Genomic DNA, 15,153 nt, shown 5'->3' with positions numbered 1-15,153 from the left:
ATTTTAGTGAAGTCCGTTTGTATGGAAGTTTGGTTATTAATGAGAGTCTCCAGGTTGGAGAGCTCTTTTTTGATGAAAATAACTTCAGGACCAGACTTCAAAGAGAAACTGCTGAGCTCCAGTTCATCTGCAAATTTGACACCATCAGCTCAGGATTAAACAAAGACTGTGAATGGCTTGCCAACTACAGAACCAGTTTCTCCTCTCTTGGTTTTCACTCAACTGCTAGAACAGGGCCTCATCCTCCCTGATTGAACTAACCTCGTTATCTCTAGCTTGCTTCTTGCTTGCATATATAAACCTGCCCTGGAAATTTCCACCACTTGCATCTGAAGAAGTGGGTATTCACCCACGAAAGCTCATGCTGCAAAACGTCTGTTAGTCTATAAGGTGCCACAGGATTCTTTGCTGCTTTTACAGATCCAGACTAACACGGCTATCCCTCTGATATTTGGAGAAGTATTATCTTTGCATCTTCCTTTCTTTTTTCCATTCACTTACTACTGTGCAACATTCAGTCATTTTCAAGGGGTCTCCCAGTCATCGGGGCAAATTAGTAAGGTTCTCCTCTCTGTGGAGGGCCAAGGTTGCAGGGGCTTTTTAATTATTATTATTATTAGTGGGGACTAAAGGTAAAAATTAATAAAAACATTAGCTGTTCAATATACCATTAATGAATAGTTTTGTACCATGATTCAATTTGTCCATGCTAAATAAAGTGAGATAAATGAGCTTCTGTTCCAAAGTAAGTATTTCCTTTATTTATTAATGCAATCCCTAATTTTTGTGTGTGTGGGGGGGGGTACTAAAGTCACTTCCCCACACACACTGTGTGGCTAACTCCCTAGGGCCCCTCTGACAATTCCAGCCTCAAATATTACTTAATGAAATATAGCTTGATCAATTTCCAAATCTCACAGTGCTGATCAGTCTGATGAACTCATTCCAAAGCAGGGGTTCCTTCCGCAGAGTGCCTGTACACTCCATTGCCTACAGAAGAAATTTCTTCCTCAGAGGGACCTTCTACAGCCACTAAAATAAAAAGGGTCTGCAGCACATGGACCACAGGTGGTGTCTGAAAATGAAAGGTGATTTCAATAGAAGTTGCCAGCTGCCCAGAAACTTTGAAAATCAGGGCACTTATCTGGCAGCTTATGGGTTAGGTTTCCTATGGGATTTATGCTCCTAGGTGTTGTTGAAAAATCCAACCCTGAATATCAACTTAGGAGCCCAACTTTAGAACCCCATTCTTTCAGAAACTCTTGGCCTCAGAAGATGTTGTTCCCGTAGAGGCTAATTCATGCCACCTACATAAAGCCAGCTCTGTGCAAGTAGAGTGGTTTGGGGAGTTAAGATCTAGCCCTCAGAACAGGACCTGTGATAGGTTCTGCTGCTGTAATCTCAAGCCCTCTGTACCAATTGTAAATGTGCACCCACACCTAGGGTATCCAGATGTCCCGATAAAATCGGGACTGTCCCGATATTCAGCTGTTTGTCCTGATATTTGGCTTTTTTTTTTTTGCTTCAGTGGCGCCCTGCCCCCTAGGATCATCTGGTCACCCTACCCACACCTCAGATCCCTCACCATCCCCTACACAACCTCCCTACACAACCATTGCAAACCATACCTGCCTCCAGACACCCACACAGTCCTATGCAGGGATTTAAGGAGTACAATGGTCTTTGTACAGCCCCTTTGCAGCACCGGTGAACTATCCCCTGCATGCCTAGAGATGTGGGGATATTTCCCTCTCCTTGGTCTATCATTATCTAAGAGCTTTGTTTGTTTACTCTGCATCCTTGGAGCAACTACTCTTACTCACATTTCTAGTGTGAGCATTACCACCTCCCTATGCTGCTAGCCTACTTTTAGTTAATAGGAAATGTGATTGAGGCTACGTCTACACAGCAAAAAACACCCACGCCGGCAAGTCGCAGAACCTGCGTCAACTGACTCGGACTTGCAGAGCTAGTGCCACAGGGATAAGAACAGCAGTGGAGACATTCTGGCTTGGGCTAGAGCCCTGCTCTGAGGCCCTCCCCACTTACCAGAGCCTAGGCTCCAGCCCAAGCAGGAATGTCTATGCTGCTATTTTTAATGCCATCATGTGAGCCCAAGTCAGCTGACCCAGACTCAGACTTATGGCTATGGGGATTTTTTATTTTTTGCTGTGTAGTTGTACCCTTGGGCCTATCAGTTTTTACTGTAGAGGAGATTTCAACTTAAAAACTGAGTTCCTGTAGGGTTGCCACCCATCGGGTTTCCACCTGGACAGTCCAGGTTTTGTCTTGTGTGTCCTGATGCCATTTGACAAGACCTGATGTCCATTGTTGTTGTTTTTTTAATCTGCGGGGGGGGAGGGGAGAGGCAGAGAAAGGGTGAGGCCTCGGAGGTCCAGCTACCAGGACCCATTAGAAAGGTTTCAACCCTAATTCCATCCCACTCTGTATGAACTTTGGCATTTTTCAGAAGAGGAGTTTTCCTTGGTAGCCTGCACTAAAATTTCATCTCCAACCACAACTGTGAAGTGCATTGGCTGCTGTTTGGCTAATATTTCTTTCCCTAGCAGTGACCGCAGTTTAACAGTGCTGCCTGAATACAGTTTGTGAAGCACTTTAACACCCTTCAGGTTTAACAAGTAAATTATTATTGTTAGATTTCCTGTATTCTTGCAATAGCACATAGAGGCTTCAATTACATCAGGACACCATTGCACTAGGCACTGCATAAACATGTAGTAAAGGAAAACCACTATCCTCAACTGATGTGTATTTGCAGTGCAGTGCATGCACTTACAAAGCTTCTTCTAGCCACATTCTCTATTCTAGCAACATTCCATTTGTAGTCTAGAGAATATTTCTGAGACCTGTCATAGCACTATCCCAGAATTAACTTTAATGCACCTGCTATAATCCTCTCTACTTTATCAGAATTTTTCATAATTCCAGGTTTCTCTATCGTTTTTTTTTCCCCCTGTTTCAAATTGCTTAGCAAAATGTACCAATAAGCGTGCCTTTGCTATTTAGGCTTGCTAGACAGGGTAACCACTTACTGACTTCCTGGATTTATTTCTCCCTGCTTCAATATACTCTTGCTACAGCCTGTGTAACACCCACAGACTCCGGTCGTCGGTGGGCAAGATCGAACCTGGGACCTCTGGAGCTAAATACATAAGCCTGTACTGCATGAGCTAAAACCTAAAAGGCTGTAGAGCAGACTCATTAAGCTCTCTCTCTAAGTGGTCTCAGTATCACTAGATGGGACAGAACACCACACCCAGGGGATGTGTGGGTTACACTGGCTCCCACACTTTCTTCAATTGTCTTTGTAATGCTATGTTTACTTGCAGTCTGCTATTCACCCACTAGATGTCTCTGTGTGTTGTAGAGTTCCAAGTAAACAAAGGAAACCACTGGTAAACTGGTCACTGGTAAACAAAGGAAACCATGCTGGAACTTGAGCTGTGTGGGAGCCCATTTGTTTTCCTCTATTTAGAAGCAGTTTTCTGAAGCAGGAAGTATTTATTAAGGACAGACCATGACTGCATATGCCATATCTGCCTTGGCTCCAGAATACACCCTTGTCTTCTCATGGAGCAGTCAACTGGCCAGATGGGCAGAAATTTCCACAGGTGTGGCAGTGCCTAAATTCCTTCAGCAGCAGATTCCTGGTGCTGAAAATGTAAGGCAGCCTCTTCCTCACACCAAATAGACTTATAGCAAGCTTGGAGTCTCCCCTCAACAGAGGCAGAAAGGCCTCTTGAAGCAAACTCTAAGCCATTTTGGTCTAGAAATCCAACTGAAAATTGCACACAATCAGCCCCTCTTTTGCAATTTCTAGTATTCCTGATTTCAGCCAAGCCAGATATTTATATTTGCTCCTGGCTAAAAATCAGGAAGAGCAGAGAAGGAGGAATATTTCTTATTTAAAAAAAACATACACACAAAAATGAATTCAATTTGTTTTAAAACTCAAGGGAGATTCAGATTCTTGCATCCGAAGAAGTGGGTATTCACCCACGAAAGCTCATGCTGCAAAACGTCTGTTAGTCTATAATGTGCCACAGGATTCTTTGCTGCTTTTACAGATCCAGACTAACACGGCTACCCCTCTGATACAGATTCTTTAGGATGACTTTAGGGTGACGATTTGAGCCAGCTCTGATTTTGTTCAAACCAGAGAGGGAAACAAACCAGAATACTGGATACAAACCTCCTAAACTGTAGAGAAGTTCAGTTCTGGATTCAGAGCTGGATAGGGAATTTGTAGCTTAGGTCTGTCTCTATAACAGGCCTGGACTCCAAATCTCCAACTCCTCTGGAGCTTTGGGGAACTTTAGCTTTGTACCTGAATTCCATGGGTCAGAGCAATGTGTAATCCCTGTGCTGGAAGCTACTTCAGGAACTGTTCTACTCTAGTCACAAGAATTTCATTTGGGTAGACAAGACACACAAGGGATGGACAAAAGGAAGTATTATCCTCATTTTACAGAAAAGAGAACTGACCAAAGAGATTAAGTAACTTGCCCAAGATCACGCAATAAACTTGTAGCAAATTTGGGGATTTGATCCCAGAGCTCCAAAGTCCCAGTTCACTCTTAATTACAAGACTACCTTTGCTTCTTTTGTGTACCTGTGCATTAACTTCACCTCAGCCCATCTGGAAACAAGATCCTCATTTCAGCTCATCCTCCTTCTTCTCCGAGAAGACAGAAGTATAGCAACTCCTTAACTGATCTGCTGTTTCCTCCGTCCCTCTTTCCAATTCCTATGGACCAATTTTCTCTTTTACTTTCTGCCTGCCTCAAATATTTTTGGACAGCCCTTTGATAGCTGTTTGAAATAGTCTCAAAAGCCAGCATTCAATTTATTTATTTTCCTCTTCTAATTATATTTTTAGCTTGTTCCTGGTGGGTTCTTTTTTTGTTTGTTTTTTTAGATTTTTCAATTCTCTGCTTACCAGTCTGTCTCTCTAGTTACAAGCCTTCTATTTATGGCTCATATTACTCTTTACATCCCTACCTAACTGCATTGGACTTGGCTGAGCATGAAGTGATATAAGCTGCAGTATCTCTGCTCCTTTCTGAAATGCAATGAAACTCCATTAGAGTGAACCCTATTATGCTAATTCCCTTGTTACAGTAAACATTCCCTGTGGCCCCCTTCTTCCAAGTGAAATCAACTAGTGGTCTCAGGTCTGCTCCCAGTTGACCGGAATCCCCACGACAAAGCCAGCCATCACCCTGGTCAGTAGAAGAGGTAAGGGGTGAATTGCTCTGAAGGCTGAATTTCTCTCTGAGGCATCCCTTCCTTTTCAGGGTTAACATATGTTGGTGGAGCAGGGTTGGTCCCATTTCCTGGGAGCTCATTCCTCTATGTTCTCCATCAGCCACATAGTAGAAAAATTTACTTAAATCATAAAATCTTCATGCAGGCCCAAATCCAGCAACTCAACAGATTTTGCTCTGGCTGGGTGCAGTTAGGGGAGGGGACAGGTGGGGTACAATTATGCAAAAGTCTTATAAAATCTAATATGGATGAAACCCAGAAAGTTCTAGGAAAATTCAATTCAAAACCTATAGAATTTAATAGAGAATTATACAATTTCTTCAGGGTTTTTTTGAACAATTTTATAGACTTCTACAGGCAGGATTTAATTCTCTATTGAGTTCTACAGGATGATTTTTCCATTATTTTTCTATTTAACTCCCATAAGAGTCCAGACTCCATGCTGTGATGCTGCTCTAGAGACTGTTACACGTTAATAGGTCCACAGATGCTTATTTTCTATGTGGGGTTCAGATGCAGCAGAAATTTATTTTGTGCAATGAATCTGAATGCAAACCCTATCCCTGACTGTGCCTTAAACCAGAACCCTGGCCTAAACCTATCTAGATCCTCATGGTGTCTTAGGCTCATCTCCAAATAAAACATACCCACATTTCTGCCCCTCTCAAGCACAGAGGTTCAAAAAACAGCTCAGACAGAAGGTATTAAAAGAAAGAACGACCATGTCCTTGCATGTGCTCTTTATTTTTGTAAAGGCTGCTCTCTTGGTATACCTGGCCAGAGCAGAAACAGGGACATCTTACAAGAGAGACTGTTCAAACAGGATTCCAGCTTACAAAGGGCAAAAGCAAAATTTTAATGCAGTAAAAGTCGCTACAGTGTACCACGATGGCAGAATGAATGGAATGTATTGCATTGCAATGCTGTATCACTGTGCTACGTGAGTGAATGGTGGCTTTGCTTCATGCATACATCCCAGTTCCTGTTGCTTTTTCCCTAAAGTCTGCAGTACTTGTGGCAACAGTAATATCAGCATCCACAGAGCAATTGCCTAACTGCTGTCTTAACCATAATATCAATACACAATGTTGACAACTCTGTTTTATTTATTTTTATCAACTCTGCATCTCCACTATCCTACATCTTAAATCCTTTCTTTCCTAGTTCATCCATGTCAGTGTTTTGCTGAGTGTCATACTCCTCTTGGGAAACACGCCAGTCCAGTATCAGACTCAGCATGCTCTTGGTGGCATTGTCTCTTATTTCTTCATCATCTCCCTCGTTTAAGCAGACCAGGTCACAATTTTCCACACAATTTTTATCCAATCAGAAAATGGTGGTGGTTGTTTTTTTTTTTAATGAAGCTTACTGCAAAAAACAGTTGACGTTCTCAAAATTGTACAGTTTTTGTGGAATTCTCCACAATATTTTTCCAAACCAATTTTTATGGAAATTTTACTGAAGTTGTTTTCAAATTCTCATTTACTGACTCACAGAAAATGAGGGAACAAATTTTGGTTAAAAATGTCCATTAAAATATCAGAAATATATTGTGAAAAATTTCATTGAAAATGAGAATGGGTCACTAAATGAACACTAAAATGGAAACAACTTCAAATTATCTCAAACTGTTGCCCCATTTTTTGATCAGTTCAGAAGCCAAACACTTCTCCATGGGAGGAGCCAATTTCTTTCCTCCCACACAGATGAAAAACACTTGGTCTGGAAATACTGGATCCAGATCTAGAGCTGAAGCTCCCCGAAGGTTGAGAGGAAACGGGATTCTGGTCAGGAGTTTTGTTTCAAAATCATCTCTAAATGAGCTGCAACTAACTCATCTGCTTTTCCTTTTCTGTTCATCCACCTCCAACAATCCAGGGTGTCAGTGAGACTTTTCAGACAAGTGGATTACTGTATGGAGCGTTGTAGCCATGCAGTCCCCAGATTTTAGAGAGACAAGGTGGGTGTGGTATTATCTTTTATTGGATCAACTTTTGTTGGTGAGAGAGACAAGCTCTCGAGCTAGACTGAGCTCTTCTTCAGGTCTGGGAGAGGTCTACACTTAAAATGCTGCTGCTCCTACACCAACAGGAGAGCTTCTCCCATCAGGGTAGTTAATCCACCTCCCCGAGAGCTGGTAGCTTTGGCAATGGGAGAAGCTCTCCTGTCAACATAGTGCTGTCTACACAAGGGTGAGATCACTATAACTGTTGCTTAGGGGTGTGGATTTTTCATACCTCTGAGCAAGGTAGTTGTAGTGAGGAGGCGTGGCCTCTCTCTGAGATTGACAGGGAGGGACTACTGCCCGTCCTCTGGTGAGTGGGGCCCGGAAGGCCATGCCTGCCACGCTGGAGGCAGAGGGGTGGTACAGGAAGTACAAAAGGTGGACCCTGCAGCTCACTTGGGCTGCAGCCACCAAGGAAGATGGGTGCTTCCCACCTGCCCCTGGCATGGGAAGCCAAAGAGGACCTCTGCTGCCCCAAGGATTCGCCAGCTCTTCCAGAGCTGTCAGTCACCCCAGAGCTGTCAGTCACAGCAAACCGAGTCGCTGCTGGAACTGCCACTGGCAGTGCATCCCGGAGAAATGGAGGATGACCCCCAGATCCAGGTACACGCCAAGGGGAGGGCAGGAAGTAGCCCGGGGCAGCCAGCTGTAGTCTGGCTGAGTGGCTGCCTGATGCCAGGTTAGCGTGTTGCAGCCGGATCCCTGCTGACCCAGTGGCAGAACACTCCGCCCTCCGCCACTCTTAGGGCCCTGGGCTGAGACCTGGTGAAGTAGGGTGGGCCTAGGTTCCCATACCCCCTGCTGTCATCCCACCCCTGGAGTGGCAGCCTCCCCACCTTAGGCTTGTCTTTGTTCGCTGTCTGCCAGAGCTAGGACAACAGGTACATGATGATAAGGAGGTGTGGCAGGGAGATTGACAGGGAGGGACGGCCACACACTCCTACAGTATTTATACCAATATAGGTCTGTAGTGTAGACCTGACCTGGGAAATGTACTGGGAAGTGGTAGCACTTACGTCGGCAAAATTTATGTCACTCAGGGGTGCAGAAAAAAAACACACACACGGGCGACATAAGCATCGTCGGCATAAGTGGTAGTGTGCACAGCACTATGTGGGTGGGAGAGCTTCTCCCACCAACGTAGCTACCACCGCTCGTTGGGGGTGGTTTCATTATGTCGACAGGAGAGCTCTCTCCCGTCGGCACTACACGAGCAATCTTACAGCAGTGCAGCTGCATCGGTACCGCTCTGCTGTTGTAAAGTCTCTCGTGTAGACATAGCCTGTGTGAAAAGTGTTCACCCAGAGGTGATAAGACAAAAACACTATTACTTGTGGGTGAACATTATCTCTGACCTCGCAGTCCTCATCCTGAAAGGCAACCTGCACAATACCTTCAAAAGACAAGCCTGGGAGCTTAAACTCATAACTTTGCTTGGCACTAAAAATCATGGTCTTAATAAAGACGGTGGATTTATGGCTTATTACAACAATCTGTTACGGACTAACAACCTCACTGCTCAGCTGCTTTCTCCTCCTCTTTCCCCCTCCCCTCCCCCATGACAGGGAGGGTGTTAACGGGCCACTTCACCTTGAATAGTCCCTTGAAATGTGTGTTAACTACTTATGCAAAACAATCTGTGCCACCTTGTATTTAGCTGTGACCCTGAGTAAGGGCTTGTCTACCCTCACTCAGAGGTTAGAAAAAACACCCCCCTGAGCGCAGCAAGTTTCAGCACTGTAAAGTGCCAATGTAGACAGCGCACCAGCACTGGGAGCTGCATTCCCAGCACTGGGAGCTACGCCCCTCATGGAGGTGTTTTTTTAAGAGCCCTGGGAGAGCTCTCTCCCAGTGCTGCGCTGCGACCACACAAGCCACGTTAAAGCGCTGCCGCGGCCAGTGAAATGGGACAGTGCCAGTGAAGATGTGCCCTAAGTTTTCCAGACCTGAAGAGGTGCTCTGTGTGGCTCAAACGCTTGCCTCTTACCAACAGAAGTTGGTCCAACAAAAGATATTACCTCACCCACCTTGTCTCACTAAGGGGACTACTATTCATGCATCCACAAGTCATTGCCGAATACCTCATCCAGCGACCAGCACAGGAAAATCCTACTACTTTATCTTTGTTAGTTTTTAAGCTGATATCAGAAATACTTTGAGAACTCTTTGCCTCCTGGAGTACTAGCAAAAAATCAATCCCATTAGGATCTAAGAGTGGATGGATAACTGAACATTCCATCTCATGCTGCTTATACAGGATGACTCTCACTCTCCAAATTTAGCATGTTGAGAAAATATTTGTTAAAATTCCCTATTTCCAAATAAAGTTGCTTGGGCAACATTCATCCTCTCCCCTCTCCCCGTCCCCCTCCTCGCCCCCCCCCCCCCAGCATGTTTGCTTTCTCACACATTGGTGACATTTAATTTTACTGTCACTGAAGTTTGCATGAAGAAAATTTCTAAGTGCACAAGATTTTGCAGAGATCAGGTTTTATATTTGTATCAAGAGTGTGCATGTATTTATCTATCATAGACCAGAAACACCTCTCCTATCTGATTAGCATGAGTCAAATGGTGGATACCAACAACTTGCAGAAAACTGTTCTTGATCAATGTAGATATAGAAATAATTTGCCAAAATAAATAAAAAAATAAAAACAAATAATTTTGAATAATGAATCTGCTCTCTGCTCACTGATAATCTGTGAGCAGAAGAGATTACACTCATTAAAATAAAATTTTCATTGCAAACTGTTTGCTCAGCTTTAACTATATAAGATAGCAAGGTAGTTTCTGAAAGATATGAGCTGAATAAGAAGGTGGCTGCAGAATGACCATAATGAAAGTCAAACCTGGATGTTGAAACATTCACCACTTCTAGAAAAAACTGCAAAAAATCAGGTCTACTCTTCACTGTACACACACCTGAGACTAGTGCTTAGTGTTACAAGGGAAATGCATTTCATTTTCCTAAGAAAATTAAACAATTCTTTTCATCAAAAAGTTTTGATAAATTTGAGGGGAGGGAGGTGTCAAAAAACAAAAAGCAAAGGTTTTTTGGGAAGGGGAGAGGGGTTTGAAAAAAACTATATGAACCTACGTTATGAAAGAATTTCCATTTTCTCAGAAGTCACTTTGCATCCAAAAATTCTGAATTAAAATTTTTGGCCAACTCTACTGGTGTCCTACATCACATACTCCTGAGGGAATTCTGTGCCCCCAAAATGCAAATTTTATTTGTCAGTAAATAAATGTGGAGGCTCCAGCATGGTAGTGGGGTGCATGAACCACTGGCTGCGCAGAGGTGGGAGATCACCCGGCAGCCCCCAACCCCCAGGACACCGACTCATCAGTGAGGCTGCACTTGACAACATGTGAGGGCCAGGTCTGCCCCATAAACACCCCGGGGCCTTGCCCCTCCATGCCAGCCACACCAGCTGTGGGCAGGCAGGCTCGGCAGAAACCAAGTATGGGGGGATCCAGGTGTGGGTTGAGAGGGTTCTGTGTGGGGCAATATGGGTGCAGACAGGTCAGTGGGGGATCTGCATGCACAGGGGCAATGGGACTCTGCAGAAGGGTCCAGGTGAAGCTGGGTGGGGTTCAGCGGGGGGAGGGGGTCTGGTTGCAGCTGGTTGGGGCTCGGTGGGATGGGGGTCCAGGTGCAGGAGTCTTATCAGGGTGGTCCAGGTGCAGGGGGAAATGGGGGTCATTGAGTGGGGGTTCAAGTGTCAGAGGTAGAGCTCAGTGGGGTTCTGGGTATGGGGTGTTCCAGATGCAGGGGTGAGGCTCAGCAAGGTGGGTGAGCTCAGTAGGGGGGGTCTGGATATGGGGGGTCCAGATGCATGGGGTTGGATGGATGGGGGAACAGCTCCCTAAACAGTAACCCATCCTCCTGTGGCTGTGGAGCAATGAGGGCTGGAAGCGGGGGGGATCTTCCTTCAGCCAGGGGAAGTTTCTGGTGGTGGATCTGACCCGGACCCGGCTCTGAGCCTGGTGCAGGACAAGAGCCTCACTCCGCCCCCCGCCGCAGTGATTTACCTCTCCGCCAGCTGCTCCAGGTGCCTGAAATGACACACCCATGCTGCTGGGGAGGGATGCATGACCACTCTTGCCGCTTCTCTTTGCTTCCCTGTCAGAAAATATATTTTTTTCTGCGGGGAAGCAAAAAAAATCTGTGGGGGACATGAATTCAGTGTGAGTACAGTAGTGCAGAATTCCCCCAGGAGTAATAACAGCCAGGCGAACATCATGTAGCTCTTTGTCCCCCACTAGTGGATAAACTGTGTCTAGAGGTTTGTGAGCCTGCCGCTGCCTTCAAGGTAATGGACTTCGCCCTTTAGCTCATGTTTTTAGATCCAAAATTCCAAAGTTCACCCCTGCATATGGCCCAGCCAGCGGTGTGTTTACATATCTTTGCTGTGACCTTCATTAAGGAGATAAAGCCAGAAGATGTTATTTCCACATTCATCTTCCATAAGTTTAACCATTCATTGGGCAGAGCACACATTTTGAAGGCATTAACCGCACATAAATGAGCAATACGAAAAGAACATGTATGTTATTTGCTTGTATCAGCCTCCCACCCGCCCCTCATGCCATTAGCCAATTGGGCAGGCCAGGTGCCTGAGAAACCTTGGAAAGAAGCTGCTGATACTAATTGGCTAGCGGTGAAGGAGTTATGATGAAGATAGCAAGCAGCCTGTCACAACCCACCTATAAACACATACATGCTTAGGTCTTTTTATGCATAGTGAATCTTAACACACTGCCCTTGATCAACCACCCATCAGCCAACATCTAGCTACACATACATTGGTCACTTTCAGTGGCTTTAAGGTCACACCTTCTTAAATATTCCAAAAGCTACCATTAAAAAGACAACTAAATAATACAGTAGATGAACAGGTGTATCTTGGGATGACAGTATTATGGACACAGAGCTAATTGTGTTAGGAAATCACTCTGTAGCCTTATGAGCTTAGAATTAGGTACCACACAGAGGACACTAAGACCAAAATAGCTGGGCAGTTTTCTCTCTCTTAACCTTTTTAACTGGATGTGCCACCCAGCCTAGCAGACACCTGTAAAGTGACCATAGGGGCCTTGTCCTTATGCAGTACTGTTGACGAGTTACAGTATATGTGCATACGCCTCTATAAATCTGTCCTTTAAAACAGTACAAGATGCCAGAACATTAAACGCCAATATACTAATCTTTTACAAAGAAAACCAAATCCATCAACAATCTAAAGTGGATAGCACGTGACTATCACCCTAGCAGATACTTCACTATGGTGAAATGTACAAAACAAAGGGAGATTTGTGCCAAATGCTGAATCAGTGACAGTGGGAGGAAGGAGAGAGATGACAGAAATGACACTGCAACCTGTAACAACCTGCCACCAGGTCAGGCATGAACACTGGTGACAAATAGAAACAGGGGATCAGATCCCCAGCACAGAACCCTGTCCCAAGCAGATCCTCTAACACACAATGGAGGGGTCTGTCTTGCTTTTTCAACCCTTCAACATGCTTTAGTTTGTCATACCAATAAAGTCTCATTGAATTGAACTGTGGCCTGCATATTTACTGTGTGGAAAGCTATATCATTTGTTTCACATGCACGATTTTTATGTAAGTATGTCTCTTCTTCAAATGGCTGTATTGGCTAGAGCTGTAAGGATGGCAGGTGTTTAATTTACCAAGCAGGACTGCAGTTGCCATTACAAGAGGAAGATCTCCTGCTCTCCAGACCTGAGCAGAAGCTGAAGCAGCCCTGGGTTTCATCAGATAGAAGGAAGGGTTTTGCACTGGATTTTAAGGTAGGGGCAGACATGGGGATAATTCATGGCCACAGTAGATTCTTGGGAAAGGGAAGAAGCGAGATGGCAGGCTCCACCCGAAATACACCAGTAACAATGCAAGTGTCCTAGTCTAGAATTTTAACATATTTGCCAACTTCCATTCTTCATGCCTCTCTTTCTTTCAAAGCCCAAAGTCCCAGATGCCAGATGGGACACAGCACGAGTTGATGGCAGAGATGCCTTTTTCCTCCTTCAATTTTCTTCATCTCTACAATGATTTGTGGTTTAAGATTAATAGATCTCTGGTTGGAACTAAGAGAGCTGCTCTCTGTTGTAATGCAATGGCCTGCAAATGTGTCTAGGGAAACTGGAGGCCTCAGTGGATAGAGGCAATAATGATCAGTTTCATACAGTTGGGAATTAACTGTGTTAGAAAACACCCATTGGGTACCATAACCTGGCTTCCCCTATAGCTTTTCCTATAACACTCCCCATAGTTATGATTCTGACACTTGTTAACAGTAGTGTGGCAGCAGGTTACATAGGTGCTAGAACTAGGGCAGCGGGGGATGCTGCAGCGTCCCCTGGCTTGAAGTGGTTTCCATTATATCCAGGGTTTACAGTCTGGTTCAATGAGTCTCAGCACCCCACTATCAAAATTGTTCCAGCACCCACGGCAGGTTACACAGGCAGAGGCCTGTTCTAGTCTGGATCTGTCTGATGATGATGATGAAACTTTCACTGCAAGTGCTACAGAATTTACACACCAGGCCCAATTCCTCACTGCACTAACTTTACACCAATATAACTTCCGCTGAAATCAATTGAGTTACACTGGTAAAGCTGGAGAAAGTTGCGGCTGGTGAATTCAGCTCTCTGTGTTGAAGACTGGGAGCTAAACTGATAGTATTTCAGCCACTAAACTAAAGGGCTCCAGTGTGAGACACAGGACTGTGTCTCTCCCATGGATTAAGAGTCTCAGGGCAAAACCCCAGTATAACCCCTTTAATAAGCTTAAATCACATGCATAAAAGTTAAGCTCAGTTCAACAGGCATGTAAGTATTTCCTATTAAAATAAGATCAGCTCCTCTCGCTATCAGCACTCTGGAGATCTAAGGTGTTTGAAAAGAAAATACCTCTATAATATTTAACAGGAATAATGAACTTTCACCTTTCGGTGCAATTCACCCTACAATTTCAGCTCTGACTACAGAGTCCTACTCAATAAAACATTGTAGCCAAGTAAGAGAGGCTCAGAGTAAGGCTTAGAATTAGAAGCCAGGTTTGGTTCGGTTTTAAGTCAGTCAACTTATCTGCCTCAAGCGGTTTATCTGCACACAAAACATATACTAGCGAGAGCTTGATTATTATTACCTTGACACTTAAAAATCTGGTACCAGTCCTTGCCAAACGCCAGTGATGATGAGCAGCCACATTGCAAAACTCAAATCCGTCTTTCAAAGTCTTCACCACTTTGCAAGCTGTCAAAATTCTTGTCATCTTGAATAGGTTGATTGGTAACTAAAGTTAAAAAGAAAAAAAAAGAAAGATATATCCTACTTGTATTTTTTTAGACTTAGATACAGGCAGTCAGGTACTTTTGCAAATTACAGTAAAGAAAACAGAGGAGCAGCCAGCGTGTTGGATTGACTGCACAGCGCTCTCTTTTGCCTTCCCATTCTTTCTGGCATTAAAAGTCCTCAGTGTGGCCCCACCTTCTTCCCTCCCCTCCTCTGAAGAGCACTTACAACAGAGATGAACTGTGGTCATGTTGACTAGGTTGCATCATACATCGAATACTAACTGCTCCTGCTGGAGGACTGAAAGAATTGCAGGAAGCAACCAGAGAAATTCCTTATACATTGGCTTGTCAGAATTCAATTTTTATGTGTGTAATTTTGACAAATATTGTCAATGTTTATTTAAGCATTTTTTCTATTTGTATCACTTTAAATTTTAACATTTGCACGAAAATTATTGGGGGGGGGGTCAACATCACACAAAAATGTACAAAGTAAATATCCTTAAATCAAACTCTAACAAGTCCTCAGCAA

General features: G+C 44.2%; 1 protein-coding gene across 1 annotated transcript in view; it reads right to left on the bottom strand.

Moving 5' to 3' along the window:
* CPS1 (carbamoyl-phosphate synthase 1) overlaps positions 1-14,764 on the bottom strand; it is a 128,850-nt gene extending 114,086 nt beyond the window's left edge. The window contains exon 1 of the mRNA XM_045031898.1: positions 14,474-14,764. Within this exon, the coding sequence (XP_044887833.1) occupies positions 14,474-14,599 (126 nt within the window). The 5' untranslated portion in view covers positions 14,600-14,764. The remainder of the gene's footprint in view (positions 1-14,473) is intronic.
* Positions 14,765-15,153: the final 389 nt, after the last annotated feature.

The sequence above is a fragment of the Mauremys mutica genome, chromosome 10, assembly GCF_020497125.1.
Source record: "Mauremys mutica isolate MM-2020 ecotype Southern chromosome 10, ASM2049712v1, whole genome shotgun sequence".
Lineage (NCBI taxonomy): Eukaryota > Metazoa > Chordata > Testudines > Geoemydidae > Mauremys > Mauremys mutica.
This window is presented reverse-complemented; position numbering and strand designations above follow the sequence as displayed.